The sequence below is a fragment of the Lucilia sericata genome, unplaced genomic scaffold (genome assembly GCF_015586225.1).
Source record: "Lucilia sericata isolate MDLA Ls3-8-SP2 unplaced genomic scaffold, ASM1558622v1 Contig007386F_arrow, whole genome shotgun sequence".
Classification (NCBI taxonomy): domain Eukaryota; kingdom Metazoa; phylum Arthropoda; class Insecta; order Diptera; family Calliphoridae; genus Lucilia; species Lucilia sericata.
The window spans coordinates 1-15,149 of NW_023997937.1; the positions used below are offsets into that span (position 1 = coordinate 1).

The 15,149-nt window shown below is 29.1% G+C and overlaps 1 protein-coding gene across 1 annotated transcript; it reads left to right on the plus strand.

Annotated features, from left to right (window-relative positions):
* Positions 1 to 795: 795 nt before the first annotated feature.
* On the plus strand, positions 796 to 15,145 carry LOC119615726 (ras-related and estrogen-regulated growth inhibitor-like; the record flags this gene model as incomplete). Its single annotated transcript, XM_037971729.1, has 4 exons — positions 796 to 1,301; positions 8,323 to 8,379; positions 12,282 to 12,355; positions 15,038 to 15,145. Coding segments are annotated over exons 1-4 (327 nt in total), but the record flags the coding sequence as incomplete, so codon positions are not given.
* Positions 15,146 to 15,149: the final 4 nt, after the last annotated feature.

A 15,149-nucleotide genomic window follows, 5' to 3' on the forward strand; every position in this document is an offset into this window, starting at 1 on the left:
AGAGAAACAGCCATTCTAGATATTTGTTTTTAATTTTATTTTGGTCATTAGTTTTTTAATTTATTATACAAATTATGGCAATCATTAATTAATTATGAAAATATGTTGAAACTTTTTATCTATTTCAAAAAGAAAAATAATTAAAAATGTTTTTAGCTAAAAGCTGGCAAAGGAAAATGTTCAAATTCTCTTAAATTAAAATCTATTTTTAAGACTTTTTAAATAAATACCACAACAGAAAAAAAGAAGAAAAGAAATATTCTGTTGTATCTGCTAGATAAAGATTTTCAGTTTATTTGAAATTCACAAAAATATATACACGATCACGATCACATTTAGTACAAATTTTAGCGTTAAAGCAGGCAAAACGTTGTGTTTTTTAAATAAGAAAAAAAAATAAATTTTTTTTAGAAAAATACCAGAAAAATATTTTGAAAATATTTTTGAATTTATAAAGAACAACAAACTCATTAAAAAATATTGTGCAAAATTTTGAAAAACGATTAAGAAATATTTTTCATTAATAAAAAAAATATTTAAAAATTTTTTGTTATTTGAAAATAAAAAGAATTTTAAGTGAAATTATATATAGAAGTAATGAGAATATAAATTGTTGAAGAAACTTGAAGATGATTTTTTAAGACAATATTTTGACATTGAAATTTTTTACTGAAAAACAAAAAACAATTTAAATTTAAAGCGGAAAACAAATTGTAATTGTGAGCATTTAAAGTTTTTTTAAAACAAAATAAATTAATTGTTTAAATTAAAAAAAAAATCAAACAAATATTTTAATTGTAAAAAATAGAAAAAAAGGAAAAATTCATTTCTTTAATATTTAAAAATTGTATCAAAAAGTTTTTTCTATACAAAATTTTTTTTAAAAATCAATCAGCCAAAAAACCTATACATTCTTTATAGAGAAAAAATTAATACATAAAGAAACAGATTTTCTCCCTGATTTCAAAAACGTGTGTATTTGTTGTTCATTAATGTATATGTATATACACCTCAAGAAAAAGTGCGTGTTTTTGAAACGTTTATCATTGGAAAACAAGAGAAACAACAACAACAAACATATAAATAAATAGATTTTTAACAAAATATTTTGCATAGTTTTTTTTCCTTGTTCCAAACACACAATAACAACAACAAACTGAAACTAATATAAATAAATAAAATAATATAAAAATCTATATATATTTTACTCACCATGACTACCCGTGGCATTCGACGTAAAAAATCCACTTTAACCGAATTAAAAATTGCGGTAGTTGGGGCTCCTAGTGTTGGCAAAAGCGGTAGGTATTTGCATATGAATTGTTTTCTTCCTTCTTTTTCCTCCGATTATGACTTTTTGATGGGTGTATAATAGTTGGTGAAAAGCATGTGTTTTTAATGATCTCATAAAATTAATATTTTTTCTATTATTTCTTGTGGGTATTAGGCTTTTCTTAATGTTTATTTTATCAAAATTCTTACACAAGAAAATAATGGCAAAAGAAAAAACATAAATTTTATTAATATTTATAGCGATATGATTTTTTTGACAATTCTCAGTTAAAAAGCTACCACCCACCTTTAGATGGTATTTGATTTAATAGGGGTAATCCACGAAGGATTTATAATAGGTCAGAAAAAACAACTAATTTTATATATATTAATACCAATCGGAAATCTAGTTAATCTCTAATCAATCGATAGTGTAAATATAATAAGTTACTGTTTAGTCTACATCATAGTTTATAGTTAGTCGATAGATTGTATATAGTTTCCATTATATTTAGTCGATAGTAAAGTCAAGTCGGTACTTTATAGTCTAGTATATAGTTTTTTACATAGTCTATAAAGACTAGTTTCTATTAGTCTAGTCTATAGTCTAGTCTATAGTTAGTCTATAGTCTAGTCTATAGTCTAGTCTAGTCTATAGTCTAGTCTATAGTCTAGTCTATAGTCTAGTCTATAGTCTAGTCTAGTCTATAGTCTAGTCTATAGTCTAGTCTATAGTCTAGTCTATAGTCTAGTCTATAGTCTAGTCTATAGTCTAGTCTATAGTCTAGTCTATAGTCTTGTCTATAGTCTAGTCTATAGTCTAGTCTATAGTCTAGTCTATAGTCTAGTCTATAGTCTAGTCTATAGTCTAGTCTATAGTCTAGTCTATAGTCTAGTCTATAGTCTAGTCTATAGTCTAGTCTATAGTCTAGTCTATAGTCTAGTCTATAGTCTAGTCTATAGTCTAGTCTATAGTCTAGTCTATAGTCTAGTCTATAGTCTAGTCTATAGTCTAGTCTATAGTCTAGTCTATAGTCTAGTCTATAGTCTAGTCTATAGTCTAGTCTATAGTCTAGTCTATAGTCTAGTCTATAGTCTAGTCTATAGTCTGGTCTATAGTCTAGTCTATAGTCTAGTCTATAGTCTAGTCTAGTCTATAGTCTAGTCTATAGTCTAGTCTATAGTCTAGTCTATAGTCTAGTCTATAGTCTAGTCTATAGTCTAGTCTATAGTCTAGTCTATAGTCTAGTCTATAGTCTAGTCTATAGTCTGGTCTATAGTCTAGTCTATAGTCTAGTCTATAGTCTAGTCTATAGTCTAGTCTATAGTCTAGTCTATAGTCTAGTCTATAGTCTAGTCTATAGTCTAGTCTATAGTCTAGTCTATAGTCTAGTCTATAGTCTAGTCTATAGTATAGTCTATAGTCTAGTCTATAGTCTAGTCTATAGTCTAGTCTATAGTCTAGTCTATAGTCTAGTCTATAGTCTAGTCTATAGTCTAGTCTATAGTCTAGTCTATAGTCTAGTCTATAGTCTAGTCTATAGTCTAGTCTATAGTCTAGTCTATAGTCTAGTCTATAGTCTAGTCTATAGTCTAGTCTATAGTCTAGTCTATAGTCTAGTCTATAGTCTAGTCTATAGTCTAGTCTATAGTCTAGTCTATAGTCTAGTCTATAGTCTAATCTATAGTCTAGTCTATAGTCTAATCTATAGTCTAGTCTATAGTCTAGTCTATTGTCTAGTCTATAGTCTATAGTCTAGTCTATAGTCTAGCCTATAGTCTAGTCAATAGTCTAGTCTATAGTCTAGTCTATAGTCTAGTCTATAGTCTAGTCTATAGTCTAGTCTATAGTCTTGTATATAGTCTAGTCTATAGTCTAGTCTATAGTCTAGTCTATAGTCTAGTCTATAGTCTAGTCTATAGTCTAGTCTATAGTCTAGTCTATAGTCTAGTCTATAGTCTAGTCTATAGTCTAGTCTATAGTCTAGTCTATAGTCTAGTCTATAGTCTAGTCTATAGTCTAGTCTATAGTCTAGTCTATAGTCTAGTCTATAGTCCAGTCTATAGTCTAGTCTATAGTCTAGTCTATAGTCTAGTCTATAGTCTAGTCTATAGTCTAGTCTATAGTCTAGTCTATAGTCTAGTCTATAGTCTAGGTCTATAGTCTAGTCTATAGTCTAGTTATAGTCTAGTCTATAGTCTAGTCTATAGTCTAGTCTATAGTCTAGTCTATAGTCTAGTCTATAGTCTAGTATATAGTTCTAGTCTATAGTCTAGTCCTATAGTCTAGTCTATAGTCTAGTCTATAGTCTAGTCTATCGTCTAGTCTATAGTCTAGTCTATAGTCTAGCTAGTCTAGTATAGTCTAGTCTATAGGTCTAGTCTATAGTCTAGTCTATAGTCTAGTCTATAGTCTGTCTATAGTCTAGTCTATAGTCTAGTCTATAGTCTAGTCTATAGTCTAGTCTATAGTCTAGTCTATAGTCTAGTCTATAGTCTAGTCTATAGTCTAGTTCTATAGTCTAGTCTATAGTCTAGTCTATAGTCTAGTCTATAGTCTAGTCTATAGTCTAGTCTATAGTCTAGTCTATAGTCTAGTCTATAGTCTAGTCTATAGTCTAGTCTATAGTCTAGTCTATAGTCTAGTCTATAGTCTAGTCTATAGTCTAGTCTATAGTCTAGTCTATAGTCTAGTCTATAGTCTAGTCTATAGTCTAGTCTATAGTCTAGTTATAGTCTAGTCTATAGTCTAGTCTAGTCTATAGTCTAGTCTATAGTCTAGTCTATAGTCTAGTCTATAGTCTAGTCTATAGTCTAGTCTATAGTCTAGTCTATAGTCTAGTCTATAGTCTAGTCTATAGTCTAGTCTATAGTCTAGTCTATAGTCTAGTCTATAGTCTAGTCTATAGTCTAGTCTATAGTCTAGTCTATAGTCTAGTCTATAGTCTAGTCTATAGTCTAGTCTATAGTCTAGTCTATAGTCTAGTCTATAGTCTAGTCTATAGTCTAGTCTATAGTCTAGTCTATAGTCTAGTCTATAGTCTAGTCTATAGTCTAGTCTATAGTCTAGTCTATAGTCTAGTCTATAGTCTAGTCTATAGTCTAGTCTATAGTCTAGTCTATAGTCTAGTCTATAGTCTAGTCTATAGTCTAGTCTATAGTCTAGTCTATAGTCTAGTCTATAGTCTAGTCTATAGTCTAATCTATAGTCTAGTCTATAGTCTAGTCTATAGTCTAGTCTATAGTCTAGTCTATAGTCTAGTCTATAGTCTAGCCTATAGTCTAGTCAATAGTCTAGTCTATAGTCTAGTCTATAGTCTAGTCTATAGTCTAGTCTATAGTCTAGTCTATAGTCTAGTCTATAGTCTAGTCTATAGTCCAGTCTATAGTCTAGTCTATAGTCTAGTCTATAGTCTAGTCTATAGTCTAGTCTATAGTCTAGTCTATAGTCTAGTCTATAGTCTAGTCTATAGTCTAGTCTATAGTCTAGTCTATAGTCTAGTCTATAGTCTAGTCTATAGTCTAGTCTATAGTCTAGTCTATAGTCTAGTCTATAGTCTAGTCTATAGTCTAGTCTATAGTCTAGTCTATAGTCTAGTCTATAGTCTAGTCTATAGTCTAGTCTATAGTCTAGTCTATAGTCTAGTCTATAGTCTAGTCTATAGTCTAGTCTATAGTCTAGTCTATAGTCTAGTCTATAGTCTAGTCTATAGTCTAGTCTATAGTCTAGTCTATAGTCTAGTCTATAGTCTAGTCTATAGTCTAGTCTATAGTCTAGTCTATAGTCTAGTCTATAGTCTAGTCTATAGGTCTAGTCTATAGTCTAGTCTATAGTCTAGTCTATAGTCTAGTCTATAGTCTAGTCTATAGTCTAGTCTATAGACTAGTCTATAGTCTAGTCTTATAGTTTAATCTATAGTCTATTCTATGGTTAGGTATACAAATTAATCAATAGTTTAGTCTGTAGTAGTATAGTCGACAGTTTAGTCTGAAGTCTAGATCTGGCCTTATCTATAGTTAGTCGTAGTTTAGATCTATTCTATATTCTAGTGTTTTCTATATCAATATTTTATAGACTATAGTATAGTCAATAGTCTAATAACACTATCTTATATTTTTATAGTTCTTTAACATTCTCATCTGAATCCCCTTAATTATCAAATACCTTTGCTCGTCACTATTTCTGTTTTATTTGAAAATGAGAAAAAAATGGAAAAATATTTTTAAAACACCCATAATCTTGTTCAAATCTCTGACACCTCATAATTTTTGAATATTTAAATCAAATTTAAATATTTTCTTTTGCAATTAAAACACTAGTATTAATCCGGCAACATACACACACACATATTTTTGGCGACCTCAAGGAATGGCGATCACCCTGATGATAGAAATAATGATCATGTTGATAATTAAAGTCATCATCATCAGCATCAACGTCATAAAAATAATACCAGCGCCGCCGTTGTGTGTTATTATTGTAGTGGTTGGATGTTTTGTTTTTTGTTTTTGTTGTCTGAATTTGTATAATTCCAATTCAATGTTTACAGAAAAGAAATGTGCAAAAAAAATCTGAAAACAAATTTTAATGCATGAAAATTTGTTTTATTTTATTTGTTTTTCAACCAGACAAAAATATACATATGTACGTATGTGTGTTTTTATTTTGGTGAAATTTTTTATTAGCTTGCACTTGGTCGGTATGTTGAAAATATGAAGAGGAAAAGTTGGATCAGAATTTGTCTTTTAGTTTATAACCTAGAGCATAAAAGCTTTATGACAAAGCTTAGATGACAATTTGTTTTAAACTTTAAACAATTATAAAATGTTTGCGTCCCTTACTAGAGTGCCAACAAATTACAATCAAAATTATAAAGGATTGCAATGTCATGTTAAGTGTCAGTTAAAAAACATTTTGCCCTGGAATTAAAAACAACAATGACACAAATAGTTGCATGTAATTCGCGCGTATTTGTTTTATTTTACAAGCTTTATAAATAAATATAAAATAAAATTAAAAATACATAATAAATTTGAGACGAATTTGAAACACCCCTATATACCAATCATGCCTTATGTAAGTCATGATTAGAGAGCATGCATAGCTTTTGCTATGCATATTTCCTGTAAAAGAATAAGATAGAGATTCAATTACCTTTTCCATTTTAATCTTAAATTTAAGAATAAACTAAAATTATAGCCTCTTATAAAAATAGGATCCAGTTTTTATTAGATCTATAGTAGTTTTGTGTTTTAAGCCAGTTCCTTTTTTCGTATTAGAAACATTTGTATACTTTGTTGTAGAAATTAGGGCTGATAAACACACTCATTGCTAATAAACTGCATATACATAATAACACAATATACATATACAAAAAGCAGAACATTTCGTGTTTTATTAACGGTTCATTTCAACCCTTAACATGTTGTTTTGACCACTTTTTTTTAAACTTTTCTGCTACAGACAACACAATACTCAACCTTTCTTTTATTGGAAACACGCAACATTAAGGTGCATGACATACTGTTACAGGACAATGAGTGTGTGTCTGTGCACTAAATAAATCGGCGGCGGGTGTAGATGCCGGGTGCAAAAGTTCTAAAATGAAAGAAATAAGGAGGGTGCAGAAGTGAAATTGTGTTACACATACTTTGTTGTTAAGAGTTTAATAGCCCTTTGCCTGGCAACAAAACGTGTTACTCCATAAAGAGCTTTTGGTTAGTTAATTGAAATGTGCATTATTTGAATGTACTCTTCAATAGAGGTATAATATGTTTGTCATTTGAAAGGTGACACTTTTAAAACGATCTTGTAATAGACAAACTCAGTTTCGACATACAAAAGCAATCGACTATAGTTTAGACTATAATCTCGTCAAGTCTATAACCTGAACAATAGTCTAATCTATAATATGGATTAGATATAATAGCCAAGTCTATAGTCTAGTCGATATTGTGGACTATAGTCTAGTTCACAGGCTGGAATATGTCTACAGTCTCATTTATGAACCAGTCTATAGTATACTCCATAGTCCAGATTATAGCCTACTTTACAGTCTGGACTTTATACGGAATATAATCTAGTATGTAGTCTAGCCTAGTCTATAGGCTAGTGTATAGTCTAGTCTATAGGCTAGTGTATAGTCTAGTGTATAGTCTAGTCTATAGGCTAGTGTATAGTCTAGTGTATAGTCTAGTCTATAGGCTAGTGTATAGACTAGACTATAGACTAGACTATAGACTAGACTATAGACTAGACTATAGACTAGACTATAGACTAGACTATAGACTAGACTATAGACTAGACTATAGACTAGACTATAGACTAGACTATAGACTAGACTATAGACTAGACTATAGACTAGACTATAGACTAGACTATAGACTAGACTATAGACTAGACTATAGACTAGTATATACTGTCGTATATAGTCCGAACTATAGTTTAGTGCACTCTATAGTCTGGAGTACAGTGTAGTCTATAGTCTATACTCTGGTTTTTAGTTTAGTATATTTTCTAGTCTAGAGAAGAATATTATCGTCTATAGTCTCGTCTATAGTCTAGTCTATAGTAGTAGACTATTAGTTATAGTCAAGACTCTACTCCGTTTTATAGTCTATTCTATAGTCCATTCTATAGTCTAGCCTATTTATAGTATATAATGTGGATTATATAGCGACTATACTCTAGTATATAGTCCGTACTATAGTCTAGTGCAATCTATAGTCTGGACTATAGTGAAGTCTATAGTCTGGTGTAGTGTTGGAAAGACTGCACTTATAGGTCGACCTTTATTCATACTTAGCACTTCAAAACTATAACATAATGTCTATAGAAAAGTATCTCTTTAAACCCAACAATTTGACCCCATTTTTTCTATAATAGACAAACTAAAGTTTGAATTAAAATGCTTTAACTGTAATGGTTTTTTATTAAAAGAAAAACTTTGTTAAATGCAATAAACATTAAAGGCTTTAGAACTTGTATTAAAACTTTAAACATTTTAAAAAATGTTTTTTTATTAATATATTTTTTCTCTTGTTTTCCAGCCCTTATAGTACGTTTTTTAACCAAACGTTATATTGGTGAATATGATCATCAAACAGGTGAGTGAAAAGCATTATTCATTTTTTACATTACTATTTATTTGGGGATGTCTTTTTATCCTTTTATATGAATAATTAATTTACTGTTTTTTATTTATGATTTGTTTCCTATTTTTTTATATAAAAACGCCTAATCATTGTGTTATGTGTGTGCTTAAATAGGTTTTCTTCACGCTTTTTTGCTTTTAAAACTAAAAAAAACATGAATTGGCTTTAGAAAGGGGGCAGAGTTTGTAATATGGAAAATGTCCTTGCTGTATTATATGTACTAGAGTTTGCCCAGCGGTCGAAATTCGACCGGAACCAATGCTGGAAAAATTGCATAAATATGCTAAAATAAAACTCTATTTTTGTTGTTCAAATCTGTGGTAAAAAATTAACTTTATTAATATTACCAAAGTGTATAATTTGCTTTGATTAATGTTTTCTTTTAGAAAATGTGATGGGCTTTAGTAAAAGTCAACAAAAGTATTTCAACAATTTTAAAAATAAAAAAATAACGAACATTTCTTCTATCGACTTCTTATCCCCTACATATTTACGCTACGTTCATAATGCTGGAGTACTCTACTGTACACACCATTAAAGAAATGTTAGCTGTTCAAAATACAGAGTGGAAATGTTCTAATTAATTTGTGAAAACAATAAAAATATTTAAAATAAATAATGTCTTATCTAATTATAAATAAATTTTATTTGGATGTCATTAGTAGTCCATCCATCAGGTATATGCTGTATAAATTGACCCTCGACAAAGACTTCAGCAAACCTGCATTTATTAAATTTTAATGTCTTCTAATAGAATTTAATAGTAGATATTCTATGAGGCCTTCTAATGGGCCTTCTATTACCCTTCATATAGAAGCGCATAACGATATGCATTGGCTTCAAATTACACTAATAAACTATAAATTTCAGTATTTTGTTAATATATGCAAGTTTAATAGCAAATAAATGAATAATATACGATAAATACCTAAGTACGGTTAAACACTCTTCATCCCAAAAGACATGATTTATATTTATCAGTTTCAACTTTTATCTATTTTTATATAACATATAACCATCACCTATTCAACTTACAGTCTTGACTTTACACTACTATTTCCTAATTGGTTAGAATAACCCAAAAAAAGAAGAATATCATCAAATCATCGCTGTGCTAAACCTGCATATAAGCGGTATACCTATCCATTTATTGTGGCATGACCAACTAAACTTTACTTATATTTTTTTACAGACTTTTTTTTATTACTTACTGACACTGAATTAATTCGTTAATCCATCATTTAAATCTTCCAAATCAATCAAAACTAATAATTATGTACCGCAATTTAGTATATTTTTTAACTACAACATTTTGTCGTTAAATAGTAAAAATTCTTACTTAACAATAATTGTCGTTATGTGGTATGTATTCTGAATTTTATTTCACTGACTTTTTTTCGTTAAACATAATCGAAAAGTATCGGCAGTGTAACGACCAATAAAAAGTTCACGTTTATAATTTTATACTTTACGATATCAATAATTAAAAAAATTACCGAATTCAGGCACTGATGTCCTACCAATATTTTTCCAGGTCAAACACCAATATCAGTACATTGTTTGGCATATCTTGAGGTGTCCCCAAGCATTATTTACGCATGTTTTTATATTCCCAGTTTGTTGTTTCTTCGGGAATGTCCTTCAATTTATTTTGAAAAGTTTAAATAACATAAAACCTTCAATCGAAAACTCTGAATATAAAACTGAAGTCCTAATTCTTATATTCCTTTCGATTTGGTAACAATCGTAACGATATTATAACAAAATAGATCATTATCTCATTCACAATTTAGCACTTTACACAAAAATATAAAACAATAAAATCCTATTTTCGCTTTGCCTAAGCCTGTTTACATACATTTTTGTTTACAAAAATCTTATTAAAAACAACAACAAAAACAAATATCATGCAAAATATAAAAAGAAAACAGCAACAGAGAACTTCTCTGAGAGAAGTTAAACGTTTCTGCACTCTCCTCTCTTTTTTCAATAAGCCGTGTTGTTTACTTTTTTGTTTTGTTTCTTGCTTTGTTTGTTTGTTTTTAATTTCAAGAATACGTACGTGTGACTATTGTTTCTATGTATTAGTAACAATTTTAAACGCTTATAGCTCCTAAAATTCTGAACCGATCTCATTAATATATATATTGTGCACATCTGCGAACAAATACCTTTAAAATGATATATTTTTTGCCAAGATCAGATGTATACTGTAAGAGTAAAAGGGGTCACAAAAAATCGTCTTGCCTATTAATTATATAGATGTGTATGTATTTACTTATGTTTACAGTGGGTGAGAACTTCTCACTTCTCACTGAGAAGACTAAAATTACTTTTAAAAATTAATTGTATATTTTTTGTTATATATTATTGATAAATTTTCTATAGAATAGTAAATTTTTTCTATAGAGAAGAACAATTATAAAAAATTTTCTTAAAAATGTATTAAATCGTTTTATATAATGGAAAACTGATCGTCATATTTATCTACAGAATATATAATTGATCTTCTACTTCCTAAAGAATGTATATTTGATTCTAAATTTCGTACAGAATAGAAAATTTATTGTCAATTTTCTACAAATTATAAAATTGATCGTTACTTTTCTATGGAATTGAAAATTGATCGTCAAGCTTATAAATAATTGATATTTTCTACTGAATAGTAAACTAATCGTCAGTTTTCTACACTACAATTGATAGTTACTAGAGAACTGATCATAAATTATCGACAGAAAGAAAATTGATCGTCAACTTTGTAAATTATCGACAGAATATAAAACTGATCGTCACTTTTCTGCTTAACAGAAAATTGATCGCTAAGTTTCTACAGAATAGATAATTTATCGTCAATTTTGTACAGAATATAAAATTGTACAGAATATAAAATTGATATCTGGACAAAGAACACTTTCATCATAAATTTTCTATAGAATAGAAAAATAAACAAAGAACACTTTCACATAAATTTTCTGTAGAATATAAAAATGATCTTCAGTTTTCAATAGAATAGATCGTCAATTATTTACAAATTATAAAATTTATTGTCAATTTTCTAAAGAACACTTTGATCATCAATTTTCTACAGAATAGAAAATTTATCTTCAGTTTTCAATAGAATAAAGAATTGATCGTCAATTAGAATAAATTAAACTTGATCGTTACTTTTTACGGCTCAAAAAATTGATTTTCAGTTTTCAATTGAATAGAAAACCGATGGCCTATTATCTACAGAATAGTATATAGGTCGTCAATTTGCTGCAGAATTGAAAATTGATCCTCAATTTGCTACATAATATAAAACTGATCGTCAAATTTCTACAGATAATAATATTGATCATCATTTTTCTACAAAATACAAAATCGATCTTCAATAGAATGGAAAACCGATCGTCGATTACCTACTAAAAGAAAATTGATCGTCAAGTTTCTAAAGAATGAATATTTGATCATCAATTTTCTAAGGAATATAAAATATATAACTGATCGTCACTAAGTCATATAAAATGTATCTTCAATATAAAATTGATCTTCCATTTTCTATAAATATATTATTATTGTGACCCACTGTTAACTCTTCTTTAGTCTTAACACTAACATGTTGTTTTCTATGTTTTTATGGCAAAAATAAATATAAATAAATAATAAAAAAAGTGTATATAAAAATGACTAAATAAAAAAACGGATATAAACTCCTCTAATACTTTTGTTTTTAGTTCGCATGATTGCATTAGTTTATTTTATTAAATGGCTGATTTCTTTTTTACTGCGTGTATGTATGTATAATTTTTCCACATTTTTTTCCATTTCAATATTATTTTAATAACTAAAAACAAAATAAAAATGTATTCCAGAAAATCGATATAAACATGAAGCCTTGGTCGATGGGGAGCCAGTATTATTTGAAATACTAGACACATGTCCCAAGGTAAGCAATGAGTACAAAACTCTTTCTATGTTAGTTTTTTATTTTCTACATATTCCCATCAACATTATTACTTAGTACTTACATATTTGTGTGTGGTAACGTTGGCAACTACTATGAGTTTTTTATTAAAAAAAAAAAACATACAAAACTAATAAATTTATGGTTAAAAACTTTAGAGTGGGAATTATTTGTATTATTAGGGTCATAATCGTTGAAGGTTTTGAGCAAATGGCGGCAATCAAAGGAATGATTACTAAATTACATTTTAATTACGGACTAAAAAGCATAAATTAATTGGAGTTTTTTTCCGAAAAGAAGAAATAAAAACAGGTGGTTGTAAATCAAATAAAGTTTTTTAATTATAACAAGGATTTTTAAGGTAAATTAGTTGGTTTTCTAAAGTATAATGCTTTTGAAAGGGATATAATTAAGGCACAGTTTCATAACTCACTTAGGATGGACTATCGAGAATGGATCGTGAACATTAAGGAACTCATTTGATACACACTTATAATTAATAGATTTTTCTAGCTTAACTATAGCAATAAATGTGTATATTCTTTCAAATAACTTGCAGATAAACCTTTTTTAAACTTTATATTTAAAATGGTACAAATACAACCATTAAATTCTTTCGATCCTAAAGAATCAGATGTCTTTTGAATCAGTGTTGCCAATTTAACGATTTTCTCATCAAATCAGACATTTTTGAAACGGGAATTGCGAAAAAAAGTCTATGGTATTGTCTATAGTGTATTCTATAGTCTAGTCTATAGTCTGGTGTATAGTCTAGTCTATAGTCTGGTGTATAGTCTAGTCTATAGTCTGGTGTATAGTCTAGTCTATAGTCTAGTCTATAGTCTAGTCTATAGTCTAGTCTATAGTCTAGTCTATAGTCTAGTCTATAGTCTAGTCTATAGTCTAGTCTATAGTCTAGTCTATAGTCTAGTCTATAGTCTAGTCTATAGTCTAGTATATAGTCTAGTCTATAGTCTAGTCTATAGTCTAGTCTATAGTCTAGTCTATAGTCTAGTCTATAGTCTAGTCTAGTCTAGTCTATAGTCTAGTCTATAGTCTAGTCTATAGTCTAGTCTATAGTCTAGTCTATAGTCTAGTCTATAGTCTAGTCTATAGTCTAGTCTATAGTCTAGTCTATAGTCTAGTCTATAGTCTAGTCTATAGTCTAGTCTATAGTCTAGTCTATAGTCTAGTCTATAGTCTAGTCTATAGTCTAGTATATAGTCTAGTCTATAGTCTAGTCTATAGTCTAGACTATAGTCTAGTCTATAGTCTAGTCTATAGTCTAGTCTATAGTCTAGTCTTGATCATTGGACTTTCTTTGATATTATTTTTCTCTAAAAACCGAAGACAGTTTTAATTCTTCTTCTTAACTTTTGACTTTGTATTAGGGTTCTATAGTTGAAACGAAAAGTCGACTTTTCGACTTTAAGTTAAAAGTCGACTTTTAGACTTTTAGTATTTTATAAATAGTCGACTTTTCGACTTTTCGACTTTTTCCCACTTTTCGACTTTTTGACTATTTTCAACTTCTTTCGACTTTCTTCGAATATTTTTTTACTTTTTCGTGTTTTTCCGACTATTTTAGAGTTTTTGACTTTTTTCCACTTTTTTAAAATTTTCGAATATATTTGACTTTTTTCTACTATTTTCGAGTTTTCGACTTTTTCCGACTTTCTTCGACTTTCTTCGACCTTTTTCGACTTTTATTTACAAAGTCGACTTTTCGACTTTTTTCATAGACGATAGTCGAGTTATCGACTTTTTTGGAACAAAATAGTCGACTTCGACTTTTTTCGACAAAAAGTCGATTGTTCGATTATTCGTATTACCGATTATTTCGATTATTTGTATTACCGATCTGAGTTAAGCAAATAAGAACAAATTCTAGCATGATTAAATTGTTTCCAAATCCAAGATTTCTTTGTTTGGGTTGTCAGTTTCAGAGCGGCTCATCCTTGCTAGGTGCTCTTGAAAATGTTCCTTTTTTAAGTTTTTCTATCAAACAACTAAATAATTACCACAACTTGTTAACAATTTCATTTTAATTACATTTTTATTTTAATTAAACGTCTTCCCCCTTTTTCTATCAAAAGTGCTTAAAAACTCCAACCAGCTCCTTGTATTAATAAGTCTTCCCCCTATTATCCCACTAAATACATTTTCCATCATGTGTCAAAATGTCATTTTAGTAAAGACAGTTTCATAATGGTGTGGCAACGCGCATCATCATTTATGGTTTTTAGTTACAAAACTGGGTCAACACAGTAAATGGCAGTCGGAACAGCAGCAGCAGAGGAAAAGTCCTCGAAAATAACATAAAAAAAAACAAGCAAAACACTGACGCGCCTGCAAAATTAAACCAGCAACGTCAACAACAACAATAAAAAGGACAATATGGTGTCATCGCATGTTTGTTTAAGCTTTTACTTTCATTTCAGCTGCTGCTTCCTACTCCTGCTTTCGAAAACAAAAACAAAAATCACACAAATAAATGGGGAATATGTAGAAAACATTTAAATTACTGCAACCTTGTAGTTTTTTTTCAAACGAAATATTCTAAACACTCTCTAATAATTTACTTAATTTTTATTTATTCTTCTTTTTCTACCATATCTTCTTCTTTTAATACTATATCATTGATGATGATGTCACTACCTACAGGCAGACGATGAATTTCCCAATGCCAGCGAATTAATACAATGGGCCGATGGCCTACTATTAGTTTATTCCATAACAGACCGTGGTAGTTTTAATTATATACGTCGCGCCAAAT